We start from the raw sequence: 20,362 nt of genomic DNA, 5'->3' as shown, positions 1-20,362 counted from the left end.
ACCACCCTGGTAGTGGTCGTGGTCGACCGTCTCACGAAATATGCTCATTTTGGAGTATTACCAACCCATTTCACAGCCAAGAAGGCGGCTCAATTATTCATCGATATTGTTGTCAAACACCATGGATTTCCGACTTCTATTATATTAGACCGTGATCCAATTTTTGTCAGTACTTTTTGGGCGACTTTGTTTGAATTTAGCGGTACAAGTCTCCGGCACAATACTACCACCTGCAAACAGATGGTCAGACAGAAGTGGTAAATAGGGGAATTGAACAATATCTTCGTGCTTTTAAGAGTGATAGACCGACCACATGGCTTTCGTTAATGAGTTGGGCAGAGTTCTGCTACAATAGCAACTACAACCATAGCCTCAAGATGTGCCCATTTCAGGCTTTGTATGGTCGACTTCCTCTGGTCATTCCACATTATGCCCCGAATTCCACTAATATTAGTGCATTAGAGGATCTCTTGACTGAGCGTAATGCACTTCTGGCGAAACTCAAAGAGAATATAGCTGATGCCCAGCATCGAATGGTTCAAATGGCTAATCGTAAGCGTCGTGAGGTGGAATACACGATTGGCGATATGGTTTGGGTTAAACTACAACCATTTCGACAATTGTTAGTTGCTAAGAGTCCTTTTCCTAAATTAGGCGCTCGCTACTTCGGTCCGTTTAAAATTATGGAGCGTGTTGGAGCCGTGGCATATCGTTTGCAGCTTCCACCGTCAACGAAGATTCATCTTGTTTTTCATGTGTCGCTTCTGAAACCTTACAAGGGTGGTGTTACTAATTCGTCACCTTCCCCTCTTCCAATTGATTTCCTTCAGGATGTCTCATCAACACCGTTAAATATAATTGACTCATGATTTGTCCTTCATGGAGGATCACTTGAAGATTGATGGGTGTCGAAACCAACAAATAATAAATACTTACTCTTATGAATTGTAATAGCGACGAGTAAGGTCGTATCCACAGAGACTGGTTAGACTTATCTTTAGCAATAGATTTAATAAATAATGAAATGAGAATCGAAACTTAAATAGCAACAATAAAATGGAAAATAATATCAAATAGCAATTAATTATCAAATAAATGTCAATGGCAAATAGTATCCAACCCAAGGAATAATATCAGTTTAATTCTAACAAGACAGATATTGATATGCAAGCCAAATTAACTTTACTCTTTACAAGATTGGTTATGGTTATTAACAAGCTCTAACAACCTGTCTTTCCTTACTTCGTCGGTAATTAAAACAAGCTCTTTAATTACTTCCCTAGCTAATAAACAACCCTAAACAAGCTCTTAGGATTTAATTTACTAACAGCATTATCGAATTAGAAAGACTACCAATCCTAGCCAACAAACTCACAAGCTCGGTTCATTTAAGCTAGACTATATATCTCCATAACACAAAACGAAAATCAGTTATAATCAAATTGTGCTATTTGCTACTAACATCAAAACACTTAAACAATTACGGATTCAAGGTTCTGACTAGCAATTTAATAACTTGACAATTGAACAATGGGCCCTATTGCAACAATTAATCAAGCAATAAATCATATATATGAATATAACAGAAGATATATAGATAATAAAGTGCAAAGAATAATTTAGGCTAAATAAAGCTTACTGGTCTTGTAGAATCAAACTTCAATAATCCTCGAATTGAAAAAATAAGAACTCAGCAGTACATCGTACGAGTGTTTACAATATACATTTATATTAATCTCATAAAAGAGAAAAACAAAATGTATATATGTATTTATGTGTTACTAACGTGAGAAATGAAAGACAAAAGAACATTACTTGCTAATGATGAGGGTGTTGTCCTGACATTAAATCACACCTATTTATACTAATTTAGGCTTAATTTTTGCCATTCATGGTAGGAATTAGCGGATGAAATCTCTCGGTTGGCAGCAATTCACGGTGCCTGAATCATCGTTAGTGGACAGCATTCATCGCAGCAGCATTCCGTATCACACGTTGCAGCAATTTGCGGTTGATTGAATTTCCCTCGCAGTAATTCATGGACACAATTGTCGCAAGTGAATTGTTTTCGGTTGCAGCAGTCTACGTACTACAAGACCAAAAGAAAATAAAACTAAAATAATAATAATATACTAATTAAGCTTGAATTGGCGGCTACTGAAACAACTAAATTAATTAGGTTATGTTAAATTAAACAATTAAACAATTAAACAATTTAATATAAAAGGAAAAAGATTAGTCCACTATAGTTTCACCTTGAAATAATAAGTCCAAAAATAATTATTAAGCTTAATTATTAATATAATTATTATATTAGTGTAAAATATAAAATAAAGCTTAAAATAAATATAATGTAAAATAAATAAAACTAATTTATTATAAAAACTAATTTAAATTCAATATAAAAATAGTGCTTATCAAAATTCTCCACACTAACCATTTGCTTGTCCTCAAGCAAAGACATTATTTAAGAAAATATAAATATATAAAAACTCATAACACTTCATGAACATTGGTCTCAAGCACATTATAAATAATTAGTTAGCAGTTTATTTGAAAATGGAGTAAACTAAATAACCAAGCCCTCACGGGTATATCACTCGTCACTCAAAAGTGTTTGAAGGGTGTATAAATTTCACTCAAATCAATTCCTATAGAAATGCTCTACCATAGGCTTGCATATCTTCTCATTCTTCACTACAAGATAACATGCATGATCAAATCATAAGAACTTTCTTCCAGGTTGTAATGGGGCCTAGGGCAAAGGGTAGGAATTATTTGGAAAAGTAGTTCAAAAAGCCTTCAAAACTAGAGGAGCATGATTGAATGAACTAACTCAAAAATAAAGACCATATGAACCCAATCACTCTTGTTATTTTGATAGCTCAACTCCAACCAAATAAACTATCACATCCCATGAGACCATAAACTATTCATATCTTATTCTGCAGGACTACTAATAACAACCAAAAATGATAATTTCATTTTCTCTTTTTCTCTTTTATGTACTACTACTTTCGTTTTTTTTCCTTCTTTTTTTTTTTTTTTTGGTAGAAGAAGAAAGACACTTTCCATCATACATTTCACCCTCTTTAGTTTAGAAACAACCTCAAATGAAACAACTACATCAACTCATTTTTTTCTTTTGAAGATACCAACCAAAAAGCTCATAGAACTCCAATGACAATTGTTATTCTCACTCATATAGATACTTTCTTTGCCAACCTCTTTCCACGCACTCAATCCATATGCATTTACTCAATCAAAGCTCCCCTAGTCCTCCGGACAAGGTTAAGGAAATTAATTTCAGGTATGGGGCTTATAATGTGTGGTTCAATAAGAACAAAAATACGGTTAACAGGCTCAAAGTGGCTGACAAAGGAGAATAATTAGGGTATGAACAGGCTTATTTGGCTAGTGAGGCTAAAAATCAAAGATGGCCTTAATCATATTAAGATCATGCATGAATCAAATTAGCTTTAAAGAGAATCAAGGCAAGTTCTAGAGATACAAATTCATGGAAGATTCACACAAGAATAAAATATTGGACTGAAGTGTCAGTCAAAGGCTCAAATATCTCACAGGTTCATGCTTGGTTAGTTTAGCCACCACCATATCAAACAAAACACTAATTAAATACTCATAATATGCAAGATCAATTATTCAATTATGCTATGAATTTTAGTAAAAATACTATTATTTTTATTTTTAATTTTTGAAAAATATTAGTAGAAAAAGAAAGATTTTTTTTTTTGACGAGAAGAAAATAAGAAAATAATCATATCCCCTCCCCACACTTATTCTCAACATTGTCCTCAATTGTTGAATAAAATTAAAAAAATTAAGACAAGTAAACAAATTTATTTAAAGAATGGAACAAACTCCCCTGATTATAAGTGGCATGTCACTGGCTGGACATCATCTCCTTTCAATCTTCATAAACGGGGTACTGCAAACCAATCTCCTCAACGTTATATGCCTGAAAACCTTCATAAAATGGCTTTAAACGATGACCATTCACTTTAAAAGTTTTTCTAGTTTCTAAACTGTGTATTTCAACTACACCATGAGGAAAAACATTAGTGACAACAAAAGGTCCTACCCATCTAGAGCGTAATTTACCAGGAAATAGTTTCAATCTAGAATGATAAAGTAAAACTTTTTGACCAATAGAAAATATTTTCCTGGAAATCTTTTGATCATGAAATGCTTTTGTTTTTTCCTTGTAAATTCTAGAGCTTTCGTATGCATCATTACGAATTTCTTCAAGCTCTTGCAGCTGCAACTTCCTCAACGAACCAGTTTCATCCATCCTCATGTTACATTGCTTAACGGCCCAATACGCCTTGTGTTCCAACTCAACTGGAAGGTGGCACGGTTTACCAAATACTAAACGATAAGGAAACATACCTATTGGAGTTTTGTAGGCTGTTCGATAAGCCCATAAAGCATCATCAAGTCGTGTACTCCAATCTTTCCTGTTTGGGTTAACAGTCTTTTCAAGTATGGACTTGATTTCCTTGTTTGAGATTTCGGCTTGTCCATTGCATTGTGGATGGTAACCTGTAGAAATACGGTGAGTAACATCATACTTTTTCATCAATTCTTCCACCATTCTATTCCAAAAATGAGTTCCACGGTCGCTTATTATTGATCTTGGCATCCCAAACCTGGCAAAAATATTAGATTTAACAAACTCAACAACAACTTTAGCAGAGTCAGTCCGGGTAGCCTTGGCTTCGACCCACTTTGACACATAATCGACAGCAAGAATAATGTAGACATTATGGTAAGAAGAAGGAAAAGGTCCCATAAAATCAATACCCCAAACATCAAATATTTCACAAACAAGAATAGGGGTAAGTGGCATTTGATCCCTATAACCCAAATTTCCAGTTTTTTGACACTATTCACATGTTTTGCAAAACATATAGCAATCATGGAATAGAGATGGCCAAAATAAACCACATTCCAACACTTTACGAGCTGTTCTTTTTGGACCAAAATGTCCTCCACATGCATATGAATGACAAAAATTCAAAATGGAAGGAATTTCTTCTTGAGATACACACCTGCGGATTATTTGATCAGAACAATGCTTCCACAAATAAGGGTCATCCCAAACGTAGTATTTAGCATCACTCTTTATTTTATCTTTTTGAGATTTAGATAAATCAGCGGGTAATGTTCTGGTAACTAAGTAATTCACAATATCAGCATACCAGGGAATTGTCTTTTGGACAGAAAAAAGATGTTCATCAGGAAAATCATCTTGTAATGGCGAAGGTTTTTCACTTGTGATCAGCCTGCTAAGGTGATCAGCAACTAAATTTTCTGCACCCTTTTTATCTCGTATCTCCAAGTTAAACTCTTGTAATAAGAGCATCCATCGAATAAGTCTGGGCTTTGCTTCTTTCTTTGAAAGCAAGTACTTTAGAGCTACATGGTCAGAATAAACAATCACTTTAGTACCAAGTAAATACGAACGAAATTTTTCTAAAGCGAAGACAATAGCTAAAAGTTCTTTTTCTGTTGTGGTATAATTGCTTTGTGCAATATCAAGTGTTCTTGAAGCATAATAGATAACGTGTGAAACTCTTCCAACTTTTTGCCCAAGTACAGCACCAACTGCATAATTGCTGGCATCACACATAAGTTCGAATGGAAGATCCCAATTTGGTGACTGAATTATTGGTGCGGATGTCAACATATCTTTTAATGCATCAAATGAATTTTTGCATACATCATCGAATTCAAATGTCACATCTTTTTGCAACAATCGGCACAATGGATTGCTAATCTTTGAGAAATCCTTTATAAATCTCCTGTAGAAACCTGCATGACCAAGAAAAGAACGAACCTCCCGTACACTAGTAGGGTAAGGCAAAGATTGCATTTAATTTCCTGTAATCTACACACATTCACCACCCATTTTGAATACGAGTGGGTACCAACTCTCCATCATCATTTTCTATCACTGTTATACCTGTTTTCTTTAGGACAACGTGCACAGGACTTACCCATTTGCTATCCGAAATTGGATAGATTATACCTGCATCAAGGAGTTTCAGGATCTCTTTCTTAACCACTTCCATCATGGGTGGGTTCAATCGGCGCTGGGGTTGTTTAGAAGGTTTACAATCATCTTCCAACAATATCCGGTGCATACAAGTAGAAGGGCTCAATCCCTTAATGTCAGCTATAGTCCAACCTATAGCTTCCTTATATTCTCTAAGCACTCGGACCAACTTTTCTTCTTCCAATGTAGACAATTTGTTGGAAATTAGCACGGGAAGAGTCTCTCCATCCCCTAAGAATGCATACTTTAGATGATCTGGCAATGGTTTCAGTTCTATCTTTGGAGCCTGTATAACAGAAGGCAGGAGTTTTGTGCTAGATGTAGGCAATTCAATATAATGAACGTTATATTGAATTGGCTTTAGTGATTCCAACTCATGAACAATATCCTGCAACTCAAAATTCAAAGAAAACTGATTCATGATTTTCTTTAATCCATCTGGGGTAAAATTCATGTTTAGTGCCACCTCTAAGGCATCATTATCAGTCAAATAAGAAATTTTCTGCACGAGAGGGTCGACAGCATCTATTAGAGAAACATATGACACATCATCAGGATATTTCATGGCATTATAAATGTTAAACTTTATGAGTGCACCATCAAATTCCATTGTGAGCGTACCACCATGCACATCAATTTTAGTTTTAGATGTTTTCAAAAATGGCCTTCCTAATAAGATCAATGAAGAATTTGGAGAATTGTCTTTTTCCATGTCTAACACATAAAAATCAGCTGGAAAAATCAATCCATCAACTTGTACTAAAACATCCTCTAGAACCCCGACAGGATAAACATTAGATCTATCAGCAAGTTGAACAATTACACCAGTTTCTTTTAAGGAACCAACATTTAAAGATGAGTAAATAGATAAAGGCATCACATTAATTGAAGCTCCTAGATCTAACATTGCTTTTTCAACGTTAACATTTCCAATTTTGCAAGGGATAGTGAACATACCTGGATCTTTGCATTTAGGAGGCAACTTTTTTTGTAAAACGGCAGAAATATTTTCTCCCATGCTCACCATTTCATTGCCTTTTAATTTTCTTTTGTTTGTGCATAACTCTTTGAGAAACTTAGCATATCGAGGAATTTGTTTAATAGCATCTAGTAAAGGAATATTTACCTCAACCTTTCGAAATGTCTCCAGAATTTCTTTTTGTTCTTCCACCTTTTTTGATTTTGCCAATCTACTAGGAAAAGGAGGAGGAATTACCAAAGTCTCTGGACTTTCTTTGACAAGCTTTTGATCATTTTGGGGTGGATGGAATTCTTTTTCATTTTCTTCATCTCGGTTGTGTTTGCTTCTCACTTGAGTAGGTTCTGGCAACTCTTTTCCACTTCTCAAGGTAACTGCACTTGCATTTTGCTTCGGGTTTACAATAGTTTGTGAGGGTAACTTACCTTGAGATTCCAATCTACTCACGGTAGATGCTAGCTGGCTCATCTGACTTTCTAAGTGTTGAATACTTGTTCTTGTTTCTTGCTGAAATTGTTGTGTTTGCTGTTGAAATTGTTGTGTGTTAGCGGCAAGTGACTTAACAATATCCTCCAATGACATACTTGAATTAGAAGATGGTTGTTGTGAAGATGTAGGTTGTTGTTGAATGGGTTGTCTAGGCTGAAACTGTGGAAATTGTGGACGTGGCTTGTAGCTGAAATTTGGATGATCCCTCCATCCTAGATTGTATGTATTTGAATAGGGATCATAATTTCGTTGTGGTTGGCCTGGAAACCCTCCAATTGCGTTAGCTTGCTCACAAGAATCATATTGAAGTGTCGGACACATGTCAGTTTGGTGTCCAGTAGCAGCACATATCCCACAAGCTTTTACCTGATGCGTACCTCCTAGAGCTAACTGTTGAACAAGAGTAGTTAAGTGAGATACTTTATTCTCAAGAGAAGAAATGTTTACCTCATTCACCCTTCTAGAAGGGGTGTCCTGTCTACATCCAAATTGTTGTGAATTGGCAGCCATTATGGATATCAAATCTCTAGCTTCACGAGGAGTTTTGTTCACTATAGCGCCTCCACTAGCTGCATCCATCATCTTTCTTTCCATGGGAAGCAATCCCTCATAAAAGTATTGAATGAGGAGCTGTTCAGAAACTCCATGTTGAGGGCAACTTGCACACAATTGCTTGAAACGTTCCCAGTACTCGTGGAGAGTCTCAGTGTCTCTTTGTTTGATGCCACATATTTCCCTTCTAATGCTGGCAGCTCGTGATGCTGGGAAAAACTTTTCAAGAAATAATCTTACCATTTCATCCCATGTGTTTATTGAGCCTGAAGGAAGGTAAAATAACCAATCCTTTGCTCTATCGGCTAATGAGAATGGGAAAGCACGTAGTTTGATTTGATCTTCCGTCACTCTTTGCGGTTTGAAGCTCGAATACACCACGTGGAACTCCTTTAGGTGCTTATGCGGATCTTCATTTTCAAGACCACGAAATGTTGGGAGTAGTTGAATCAAACCCGACCTTAATTCAAAACCAACCTCTAAGGCAGGATGTTGAATACAGAGGGGTTATTGATTTAGATTTGGTGCAGAAAGCTCCCTTAAAGTTCTTTGTTCTTCAGCCACTACTTGTTGTTCGGCCATTGTTTGCTCTTTTTCAGAATCGCAACAAGATGCAATTGATTCAGTTGTGGTAGTTGATTGAACAGATGTTGATGAAAGTACTCTACTTTTACGTAATCTAGTCTCCTTTCTTAACTTCTTAGCAGTCTTCTCAATCTCAGGATCGTATTGCAATTGACCCGTACGAGAAGAACGTGGCATAAAAATAAATCTAAATTGACACCAATCCCCGGCAACGGCGCCAGAAATTTGATGGGTGTCGAAACCAACAAATAATAAATACTTACTCTTATGAATTGTAATAGCGACGAGTAAGGTCGTATCCACAGAGACTGGTTAGACTTATCTTTAGCAATAGATTTAATAAATAATGAAATGAGAATCGAAACTTAAATAGCAACAATAAAATGGAAAATAATATCAAATAGCAATTAATTATCAAATAAATGTCAATGGCAAATAGTATCCAACCCAAGGAATAATATCAATTTAATTCTAACAAGACAGATATTGATATGCAAGCCAAATTAACTTTACTCTTTACTAGATTGGTTATGGTTATTAACAAGCTCTAACAACCTGTCTTTCCTTACTTCGTCGGTAATTAAAACAAGCTCTTTAATTACTTCCCTAGCTAATAAACAACCCTAAACAAGCTCTTAGGATTTAATTTACTAACAGCATTATCGAATTAGAAAGACTACCAATCCTAGCCAACAAACTCACAAGCTCGGTTCATTTAAGCTAGACTATATATCTCCATAACACAAAACGAAAATCAGTTATAATCAAATTGTGCTATTTGCTACTAACATAAAAACACTTAAACAATTACGGATTCAAGGTTCTGACTAGCAATTTAATAACTTGACAATTGAACAATGGGCCCTATTGCAACAATTAATCAAGCAATAAATCATATATATGAATATAACAGAAGATATATAGATAATAAAGTGCAAAGAATAATTTAGGCTAAATAAAGCTTACTGGTCTTGTAGAATCAAACTTCAATAATCCTCGAATTGAAAAAATAAGAACTCAGCAGTACATCGTACGAGTGTTTACAATATACATTTATATTAATCTCATAAAAGAGAAAAACAAAATGTATATATGTATTTATGTGTTACTAACGTGAGAAATGAAAGACAAAAGAACATTACTTGCTAATGATGAGGGTGTTGTCCTGACATTAAATCACACCTATTTATACTAATTTAGGCTTAATTTTTGCCATTCATGGTAGGAATTAGCGGATGAAATCTCTCGGTTGGCAACAATTCACGGTGCCTGAATCATCGTTAGTGGACAACATTCATCGCAGCAGCATTCCGTATCACACGTTGCAGCAATTTGCGGTTGATTGAATTTCCCTCGCAGTAATTCATGGACACAATTGTCGCAAGTGAATTGTTTTCGGTTGCAGCAGTCTACGTACTACAAGACCAAAAGAAAATAAAACTAAAATAATAATAATATACTAATTAAGCTTGAATTGGCGGCTACTGAAACAACTAAATTAATTAGGTTATGTTAAATTAAACAATTAAACAATTAAACAATTTAATATAAAAGGAAAAAGATTAGTCCACTATAGTTTCACCTTGAAATAATAAGTCCAAAAATAATTATTAAGCTTAATTATTAATATAATTATTATATTAGTGTAAAACATAAAATAAAGCTTAAAATAAATATAATGTAAAATAAATAAAACTAATTTATTATAAAAACTAATTTAAATTCAATATAAAAATAGTGCTTATCAAAGATCAAGTTCTAGTTCACTAGGCGGATTTGCCGCCTGAGGAGGCTATTTGGGTGCCTATGGACGTGCTTTCTGATCTCCTTCCTGGTTTTCACCTTGAGCACAAGTTGTCTTCTTCAAGTGGGGGTATTGATACACCAGTGTCACATACCAAAGGGAGTAATACTTCCATCATGCGTACAGAGGAAAGTGATACAAGTGTCATACATGCAGAACATGGACTTGGTAGAGACAGGCTAAGGAGAACGCATAAGTTGCCAGGTTACCTTGCTGATTATGCGCATCTACTAGTGTAGTTTTGATCCCACTTTTAAGCTTAGTAGTTATTTTACACCTTATATAAAGCTTTGTAATAATAAGTGTTGGACATGAATGAAATACATTGTTCTTGAATATTTTAGTTTCTAGGAGTTTGTTCTTACTCGAAAAGAACGATCAATACGTTTGCGGAGCAATCGTATCACAGAGCTTTTGCCAAATTGTTCGTATTAGTGTTCGACTGTTCGGTAAGCGTTCGTTTATTAAGGTAAACGAACAGTAACAAACAAAATTTAGAGCTCGATTAATAAACAAACAGAGTCTGAACAGTGGTAAACTCGTTTGCTAAGAGATCGTGAACAAGATTGTCTTGTGTTCGTTTAGTAATGTGCACGAACATGTTTACAAATACATGGATTATAAGGTCATTAAGCCCACCACTACCGTACCCCCCCCCCCCCCCTCTCTCTCTGCTTTGGTTTGTAATGTGAATAAACAAATTATGTGTGTGTGTGTTTACTTTATTTGTACTACGGTATTAGTTTGTAGTTGTGTTGTTTGTTTGGTTATTGTTCGTGAACGTAGATTATGTCTTGTTCACAAGAACGAATTGTGATCATGAACATGTGCAGGTGCTTAGTTATTAAGTGTTCATGAATGTACACAAACATGTTCGTGAACGTTAACAAACACTGATGAACGCTTAACAAACGATCACGAACAGGATTTTAAAAAACCTTAACAAGCGAATACGAACACTCTAAAATTCTTAACAAACGAACATGAACAACCTCCGTTCGTTTATGTTCAGTTCGTTAACAACCCTAGTGGTACTATTGCCAATATGACACAAGTTGATTGATATCGTATAATTTTTGTTACAATAAATTGAGAGAAAAATATTGGTAGGGCTATATGGGTTGAAGCATTACAGATTATATCATACTGGGCTATAGGCCCATGATCAAAGTGTGGTGGAATGCCTTTAGAGCCATTAAAATAGGCTTTACCCGATTCACAATTTAACTAAAACTTAGAGAATTGACATCAGAGAACAGGCCAATGGCCCAAAACAAACGAGAAGAAAGATATAAGGAGTAGGTTTTGGTTTTAGAGGTTCGTTGTTTGGCCCGCAAGCTTAGCCCGTCTATATTTAAATATATTTAATACACACGCATATGCATAGTAAATGTTTTAGTAGTAATATATGTTGTGGTAGCTTAGTTGGTTATAAGTATCTTTTTATTGTGGGAGGTGTTGGGAAAATTGGTGAATAAACCAATATATACAATATATAAATATATTTTCGTCCCGGAAAAATTGAAATTAATTACAAAAATCAATTCCACTAATTTGATACAAAATCAAATAACAAATATATATATATATACATATATATATATATATATATATATACATACGAAATATAAACTTCTAAAAGCAACCATGCATATATACGAATTATACATATAACAAAAATTAAGGATTTATTTTGACAAAATAATCTCACTAACACCTAGTACGAAACTAGTACAAGGAATTTAATCTACGAAAGATTAATTCCACCGCTACTGTCTAGTTTTCAATTTTTCATCTATTTAACTATTTTCTTATTTATATTTTTACTATCACGTAAAACACAAAAACGGTCTTCCACCGAATTATTTTTATATTTGATAACTCCTATTACAACTTACCATACAAAAACATCCTTTCAAACTTAACTAAATAATCGACCCAAAGATTCAAAATTTTACTCCAATACTTTTATCTCTCGCTCTCTTTCGCGAGTTTTCTTCCTTTTCTCCTTTGTGAGTTGGTTTTCCTGTTATTGCTTCCCTTTTGTTTTTTGCTATGGATCCTAATAATACTGTGACGTCAATGGCTACTCTTACTCTTGCGGATTTGGAAGATGAGGATGGTTCTCATCAGATCGGAAACATCCACATCCCTACTCTTGAAGGGAGGAAGAGTTCTATGCGGTAGGGCGTTTGTTAACGGAAAAACCTGTAAAGTTTGTGTTTTTCAGGGATACGATGGCGAAAGTTTGGCGACCATCGCTTGGCATGAATATCAAAGAGTTACAACCACGCCGGTTTCTCTTCAGATTTTACCATGAAAATGATATCTCCAGAATCATTGAGGATGGTCCCTGGACCTACGATCAAAGTTTGCTGATACTTAAACGTATACCTAATGATATGGATCCTGAGGCTGTCTCTCTAGACAGTGCAGAGTTTTGGATCGAAGTGCATGGTCTCCCGGTTGGTCTCCGATCTGAATCTGTATTACAAGCGATTGGTGGCTTTGTAGGAAAGGTATCTAAAATGGATGAACGTAACTTTGATGGAACGATGCGAACGTTCTTCCGGGTTCGAGTTGAGATGGATGTTCTAAAATTGCTTAAGAAAGGCATGAAGTTGAAGCGGGATAATGGTGAGTGGATTAAAGTTGATTTTAAGTTTGAGCGTCTACCTACATTCTGTTTCATTTGTGGTGTTATGGGGCATGGAGAAAGATTCTGTCACAAACGGGTCCAAGGTTGGGATGTGAATACTGCTAAATCTTTTGGTCTTGAATTGCGTGCTGGTGGTCGGAGAATGCCTCCATCTGCTGCCCAGAAGTGTATTGCATCGGAAGTTACGTCGGAACGGAGGAGTTGGGTTGCGCCGAGAAGAATTAGTGACTGTGGTGAGAAAGGAAAAAATCTGATAATTACTATGAATGATTGTCTTACCATTCGTAGTACTGAAGTCATGCATGGTCAACCTATGTTTAATAAGGAAGGTGTGGATTCTGGAATCAATGCCAATTCTCTCACGTGCATGGGAGTGGCTGAGAAAGGTACTACTATATTGGAACAAAAACGGCACCGTTCTGAATCGGATGGTGACTGTTGTGATGAGATAAACGAGCCTATGGACATTGAGCTTTTGAAGTCAAAAAACTTGTTGTTGGCGGGAACTGGTACCTCCAGTCCCACCTACCCTAATGAGTACCCTATGCTGTAACTGTCGTGGACTTGGCGACCCACGCACAGTTCGTGAAATTATGACCTTAGAATGAAAGGTCAAGCCAATGTTTGTTTTTTTGATGGAGCCAAAGGTTCGTTGTGAACATGCAGAACAATTGCGAGTTAAATTAAATTTTGAAGGTCTTTTTTATGTAGATGGGGGTGGTGTTGGTGGAGGTTTGGTGTTACTGTGGCGGGATAGAGGTGTTGCTAATTTGCTAAGCTTTTCGAAAAATCACATTGATATTCAGGTGAGACTGCTTGGCAGTGACTCCTGGAGATTAACGTGCTTTTATGGTTTTCCTGAAAGGACTCGACGTCAACAATCTTGGGACTTGATGCGTTCCCTTAAAACGAAGTCTGATCTTCCATGGTTGGTTGCAGGAGACTTCAATGACCTTGCATCTCCTACTGAAAAACGAGGTATTCATTCCCATCCTCTGGCATTAATAGAGGGTTTTAATCTTGCACTTGAAGATTGTAACATATTTGATTTAGGCATGAGAGGCCGACGGTTCACGTGGGAACGTGGAAAGGGAACTGAACACTGGGTGGAGGAACGTTTGGATCGAGCAGTGGCAGTGGCTGAATGGTATGCATCGTTCCCTCAGGCAACAATATATAATTATGATGTTATTACTTCAGACCATTTTGCTATCTACGTTGAATTACAGGGTCCCCGAAATGTTCGACAAAGACGACGCTTTTTATTTGAAAATGTTTGGTTGAAGGAAATGGGTTGCAAATATATTGTTTTGAATTCCTGGAATGCAATAGAAGGTGTCCCTCTCCCTTGCCGGTTAGAACATTGTGGTATGGCACTCAAAGGTTGGGAAGGAAATTTTGCTCAACAGGTGGAGAAAGAGATTACGACTATTCATAAATCACTTAATATTTTGCGAGACAAACGCGATGCGTCAAGTTTGGCCCTATTTCGTGATTATGATGGACGGTTGAGGGATCTTTATGACCAACAACACATCTTCTGGCGTCAAAGAGTTAAACAACACTGGTTGTTGCAGGGGGATAGAAACACTAAATTTTTCCATCTCTATGCTTCGGCCCGGAAAAGAAAGAACAAAATTCTAAAGTTAAAAGATGAGGCTAATCAATGGGTGGAAGGGGATGGTTTGTTGGTTTTGGCCATGCAATACTATCAGAATATTTTTACCACAAAAGAAGCCTATTTCAATGGGGAGCTAGATGACTTGGAGCCAAGGATCACGGTGGAGAATAATGAGCAGTTGCTAAGGCCATTTACGACTAATGAGGTGAAGGAGGCATTATTTTCTATGTCTCCTGATAAGTCCCCGGGCCCTGATGGTTTTAGTCCGGCCTTTTATCAGCACTTTTGGAACGAAATTGGCTCGGATGTGGCGGCGTTTGTGATTGACTGTGCGAATAGTGGGCATTTCCCAGAAGGTATGAATGATGCGTACATAACTCTTGTTCCAAAAAAACCAAATCCCATTGTGATGGGGGATCTTCAGCCCATAGCACTCTATAATGTAACGTATAAGATCCTTTCTAAAATGCTAGCCAATAGATTGAAAACCATCCTTGACAAAGTTATATCTGTGCCTCAGAGTGCCTTTATTCCTGGTCGACTAATCACAGACAATGTTCTTGTGGCTTCTGAGATTATTCATTACTTGCATCGCAAACGAGAGGTGATAAGCACCAAGAATACCATTTAAAGAGGGTCTCAATTAGATTAAAAGTGCATCATTTTCACATCCGATTATAACAATTGCATGCATTTTAGCTCAGATGTGATCAAAATCTTCTAACATCATTTCTAGGAGGATTTTTTAGGTATTTTACAGGTTGGAGAGGGATTTGAGGCTAAAAAGGAGCAAAAGACAAACAAACCGCAATGCAGTATCGTCCCACGCAGCCTCACACGCGTGTTGCTCGGCGTGGAAACTTTCCAGAGACCTCCCACGCCCACCACCACGTGTGTAAGCATGCGTGGTCGGGCCAAGGGCCATTTTGGGAAATTTGTTCCCTTTTGTCACCCATATAAATCCCTGTTGCCCTAAACTAGAAAAAGAGAGCAGAAAATTCATAGAATAGGGTAGAATAGATCTAGAGGGTTTTCTCCCCTCTTGGGGGAAAATTCCTTTCTCTCATAGTTTAGATTAGATCTAAGGGCAAGATTGAAGATAGGGATTTTAAGATCAAGATTGTAAAGATCCCCTTTCTAAGGGTGGTAACTATTCTCTCCAATTTCTAATTCAATACTTGTTTCTTTGAGATTTCCTTTCTTCTTCTTGTTTCTTTAATATGCTAGAGTAGATTAGATAGGGGATTGGTGGCCCCAAGGTAGATCTATGTGGATGTTTAATATTATTGCTTTGAATTGTGAGTTGCTTTGTTGTTGGATGATGAACTTGTGTGGATGATGTTCTTCAAGCTTTGTGCCTTTTGTGGCCACATTAGGTAGCAAACCAAAAGGAAGTGAGTGTGTGCGCGATAGCGGCCACTCACGAGTCTAACTCACCCACATCTCCGCTCTTAGTCCGAAAGGACAAGATCCGAGAGGAGTGGTAGACAAAGTGTTCGATGAAATGCCCCAACCGAATGAGGATGTGGGAGTCCAAAGTGTGACGCCACTTGGTAAAGTGCCACGAACTCCCTCGTCTATTCCACATCTCGCACTCGCAAAACCATCCAAAGATAGACCACATAGAGAAGCCTAAAGCCCAATCTCCACTTTACTTTCCTTTTTATTTATTTCACTATACCACTATCAACCTTTCCCTCTCCTACAAATGAATCTGACCCTTAGCAAGTCCCGCAACTCTTTTCCTTCAACCTCTTAGATGCCAACACACTAAATTCGGTTCCCATTCGCCATCCTTGAGAGGCACGACACTCGGGGAGTCTTGAGTCTTCGTTTTATCACCTTCACTTTCACACTCACCCCATACAAACATCACATCAAGAGGGTAGGGATGGGTGGTGTGCACTCAAGTTGGATATTTCGAAAGCCTACGATAAAATGGAGTGGTTTTTCTTGGAAAATATTATGACTCGAATGGGCTTTCACAGGCGTTGGATTGACCTTACTCTCCAGTGTGTACAAACTGTCCGATATAAGGTTGATGTTAATGGTGGGCTGATGGATTTTATCGTTCCAACATGTGGGTTGAGACAAGGAGTTCCTCTTTCTCCATACCTATTTATTTTGTGTGCGGAAGGCCTTTCTCATTTAATATCAAGGGCGGCTAGTAGAGGAGTAGTGTCGCCGTGTGTTGTTGCACGAGGTGCGCTTGGAGTCTCTCATTTGTTCTTCGCGGATGACTCCCTATTGTTCTTTAAAGCGGAGGTGAATGAAGCTGAACAAATTAAAAACTGCCTCCTTTGTTATGAACGCATGTTTGGTCAGTGCGTTAATTATGGGAAGTCTTGCATTTTATTTAGCCGAAACACAAATGACACTATGAAGAATGAAGTTGCTACGGTATTCAATGTGGTTCAAGTGGATAATATTGGTAAATTTTTGGGGCTCCCTATGAGTGTTGGTCGTAACAAAAAGGAAGTATTCTCCTACATTGAGGCTAAAATGAAACACCGTCTGTGTGGTTGGAATAAGAAAATACTATCAAGAGCTGGAAAGGAAATCCTCTTAAAAAGTGTGGCTCAAGCTCTCCCAACATATTCTATGAGCATTTACTTCTTACCGGTGAGCTTTTGTGAACGCTTGGAGCGGATGATGAACAAGTTTTGGTGGGAGACAAGTGGTAACGGTGGTGGCGGAATTAAGTGGATGGCATGGAATAGGGTGTGTACTCCAAAGGTGATGGGCGGGATGGGCTTTAAAAGCTTGAGTAAATTCAATATAGCCTTATTGGTTAAGCAGGGCTGGAGGCTATTAACTAATCCTGGCTCTTTGGCTGCTCGGTCGTATAAGGCGCGTTATTTCCCTAGGGGAGAGTTTTTGGATGCAACCATTGGTGCTAACCCGAGTTACTGTTGGAGGTCTATTTTAGCCGATCAGGAGGTTCTTCGCCAGGGTTGTTTTCGTAGAATTGGTAACGGTCGCACTACAAGTGTATGGAAGCAACCGTGGTTACCTGATGCAGCTGCACCTCTGGTTCAATCCCCTGTTCAGAATCACGATCCTAACATGAAGGTATCTCAGTTAATTGATGTTGATACGCATGACTGGAACATTAACCTTCTAAATAATCTGTTTATTCCTCGGGATGTTGGGCTTATATTAAAAATTCCTGTTGCCATTAATTTTGAAGATAGATAGTGTTGGAGAGGTGATATTAGGGGGTCTTATTCTGTCAAGCATGGCTATCGTATTCTTTTTGGGCTTAATGAACAAGGGCAGGCGGTTCAGGTGGTCTGGCGAGATATTTGGCGGTTACGTATTCCTCCTCAATTTCTCAACTTTGTGTGGCGGTGTATGCATGGTGTGCTTCCCACAAGGTCTGCTATTTACAATCGCCAAATTGATATTGATGTAGTTTGCCCTTTGTGTAGTCAGGAACCAGAAACCCCAAATCACTTGTTTTGTAAATGCATGCATGTTATTCCTTTGTGGAGCACTGTTTCGGGTTGTGTTCTTCCTGTAACCCCTCGTCTATTCCGATAAGTTTAGGGTTCGAAAAATATTTGAATTAAATTAGTTTCTACCGAGAATTCATCTGATTTAATCCCAATCAGTCTAAGCTAAGATATTTTAGATTATTTTATTCTATTTTATGTTAGATCTTATCCATAAGGGTGGACTAGTCAACCAAGTGGGTTATGATCATAAAGCCAATTTTTTTTTTCCATTTCCCTTGTGTTGGCCGAAATAGAGAGAAGGAGAGTAGAGTGAGGTTTTCATCTTCTTCTTCAAAGCTTCAGCACTCCATAGCCAAGATTTCTACACAAGTCTCAAAATATTCGGTAAAACTCCAATTTTATTCGGTAGATAGCTTTATTTTTCATCCTAGAACATGAATCTAAGTTAAGATTTCTTAAAATCATGTGTTATGTTGTTGATGGAATTCTAGGGTTTTAAGGTGAAATTGGGGAAAATCAACTACAAGGATCTTCTACGAAATTAGAAACCCGGTTGAGGTAAGGAATCCCTTTAATTGGTTGAGGTTGTTTGAAACTAGATAATTGATAGCTTGGTTGAAATATGATGAGTTCTAGTTAGAATTTTTGTGTACATGATGTATGTATATATATATAATTGTATTTTTCATAAGGCATATGTACAAAATGTTGTGTTGGTATGAGGTGGTTGTTAATGTGCCTAGATACTTAAGCATACTATGTATATTATAATATGTATGTAATGTATGTACGTGTAGTGTAATATATATATATATTTATACGTATTGTGTACATATTTGTGTGTATGTACGTGTAGTATAGTATATATATATATATATATGTGTGTATTATGTATATATATGAAAACCGTATGTGTATATATATATATATATATATATATATATATATATATATATATATATATATATATATATATATATATATATATATATATATATGTATGTGTGTGTTTTAACCGTATATATATGTACATATATGGGTATGTATGTATTAATAAAATGTTGTATTATGTATATATACATGGTAAAATGTCACATTTTGTGTATAGTATATGGTATGTATAAACCATAATTATATATGTTGTTAGTAAGAAGAGTAATACTATGTAGTTAGGCATATGTGTTATGTAGTAGTGTTACATATGGTGAACTTATAAATAGTAAGAAGTATTATGCTTGTAAAGAATAAATATATTTATGTGTTATGCCTATGTTGAGGTTGGGAAGTGTATAGTGATATGCATTGAGATGTATGTGTCAAATATGAGTTAAAATGTGGGTGGAAAGTGTAGAATTGTTACACTTGAATTACCATTGTGAAAGGTTGTTAGTGAATTATCCAAGTGTTTTGCAAAAGAAAAGGAGAATTTTTGAATTGGGTTAAAAGGAGAATTAATTTCCGAGTATTGGAATTGACCCAAGTGTGTCCAAAATATTTTCAATGCAAGAAAAGGAAAAGAGTAGAAAAATGTTTTCAAACCTTAGTTCTAGTAAAGTGGTGAAGGATCTTGTTAACCACGGAATAAAGATGAGCTTAAAGTGCCTATTCCGCATGGTAATTATGTGTATGATCAATCATACTGTGGGCGAAGTCTATTCGCCGAGTACTATATCACCCGGAAGGAAAAGGTATTCCTACGAGAGTGTGCACACTTAAGTATAGTCACTCTATGTTCGGGTAGGTGTCGTTCTTATGAACCTAGTGAGGCTAGCTAGAAATCATTCCAACGCTCCTATAAGTCTAGGGGATCAGTATTAGACCGGGCAATGACCACTGAACCCGAGTTCAACGATCCAAGTGGTCAAAAGTGGAGAAAGGACTCCAAAGGCCTCACCCTTTCTATCTAGGACTAAGTGGAATTTTGAAATGTGAATGTAGTTACGCCGTAGCTACGGGAAAGAAAGATGTGACAAGTATTTAAGTACCCAAAGGTTGTGGGTGATCTCTCTCTTTGAAGAGTGAAAAGTGATGAGAATTTCATCATGAGGGAAAGGTTTTTCTACTAAGGTGATTACAAGCAAGATGTGTGATTTATGTTTTCTACTACTTACTAGTGTGCTTAATTGTTTAACAATA

The 20,362-nt window shown here is 36.7% G+C and overlaps 2 protein-coding genes across 2 annotated transcripts; both read right to left on the bottom strand.

Annotated features, from left to right (window-relative positions):
• Positions 1 to 3,832: 3,832 nt before the first annotated feature.
• LOC116005814 lies at positions 3,833 to 5,896 on the bottom strand. Its single transcript, XM_031246052.1, has 2 exons — positions 5,073 to 5,896; positions 3,833 to 4,877 (listed from the first exon to the last, which is right to left on the bottom strand). Exons 1-2 carry the CDS (start codon positions 5,894 to 5,896, stop codon positions 3,929 to 3,931), a joined length of 1,773 nt encoding a protein of 590 aa, XP_031101912.1. The 3' UTR covers positions 3,833 to 3,928.
• A 25-nt stretch (positions 5,897 to 5,921) lies between these two features.
• Positions 5,922 to 8,597, bottom strand: LOC116005813 (the record flags this gene model as incomplete). The annotated part of the gene is made up of 1 exon (XM_031246051.1): positions 5,922 to 8,597. A coding segment is annotated over one exon (2,676 nt), but the record flags the coding sequence as incomplete, so codon positions are not given.
• Positions 8,598 to 20,362: the final 11,765 nt, after the last annotated feature.

Source organism: Ipomoea triloba, chromosome 15 (genome assembly GCF_003576645.1).
Source record: "Ipomoea triloba cultivar NCNSP0323 chromosome 15, ASM357664v1".
In the NCBI taxonomy this organism is placed as follows: Eukaryota; Viridiplantae; Streptophyta; class Magnoliopsida; order Solanales; family Convolvulaceae; genus Ipomoea; species Ipomoea triloba.
Note: the sequence above shows the minus strand (reverse complement) of the source record. Positions and strands in the feature narration are given on the sequence as shown.

Excerpts from the sequence above, each read along its gene's own strand:
- LOC116005814 (XM_031246052.1), bottom strand. The coding sequence starts at position 5,896 with ATGCAATCTTTGCCTTACCCTACTAGTGTACGGGAGGTTCGTTCTTTT. Across the intron at positions 4,878-5,072 it reads TCTGATCAAATAATCCGCAG|GGATCAAATGCCACTTACCC; the intron begins GTGTGTATCTCA and ends TTTGGGTTATAG.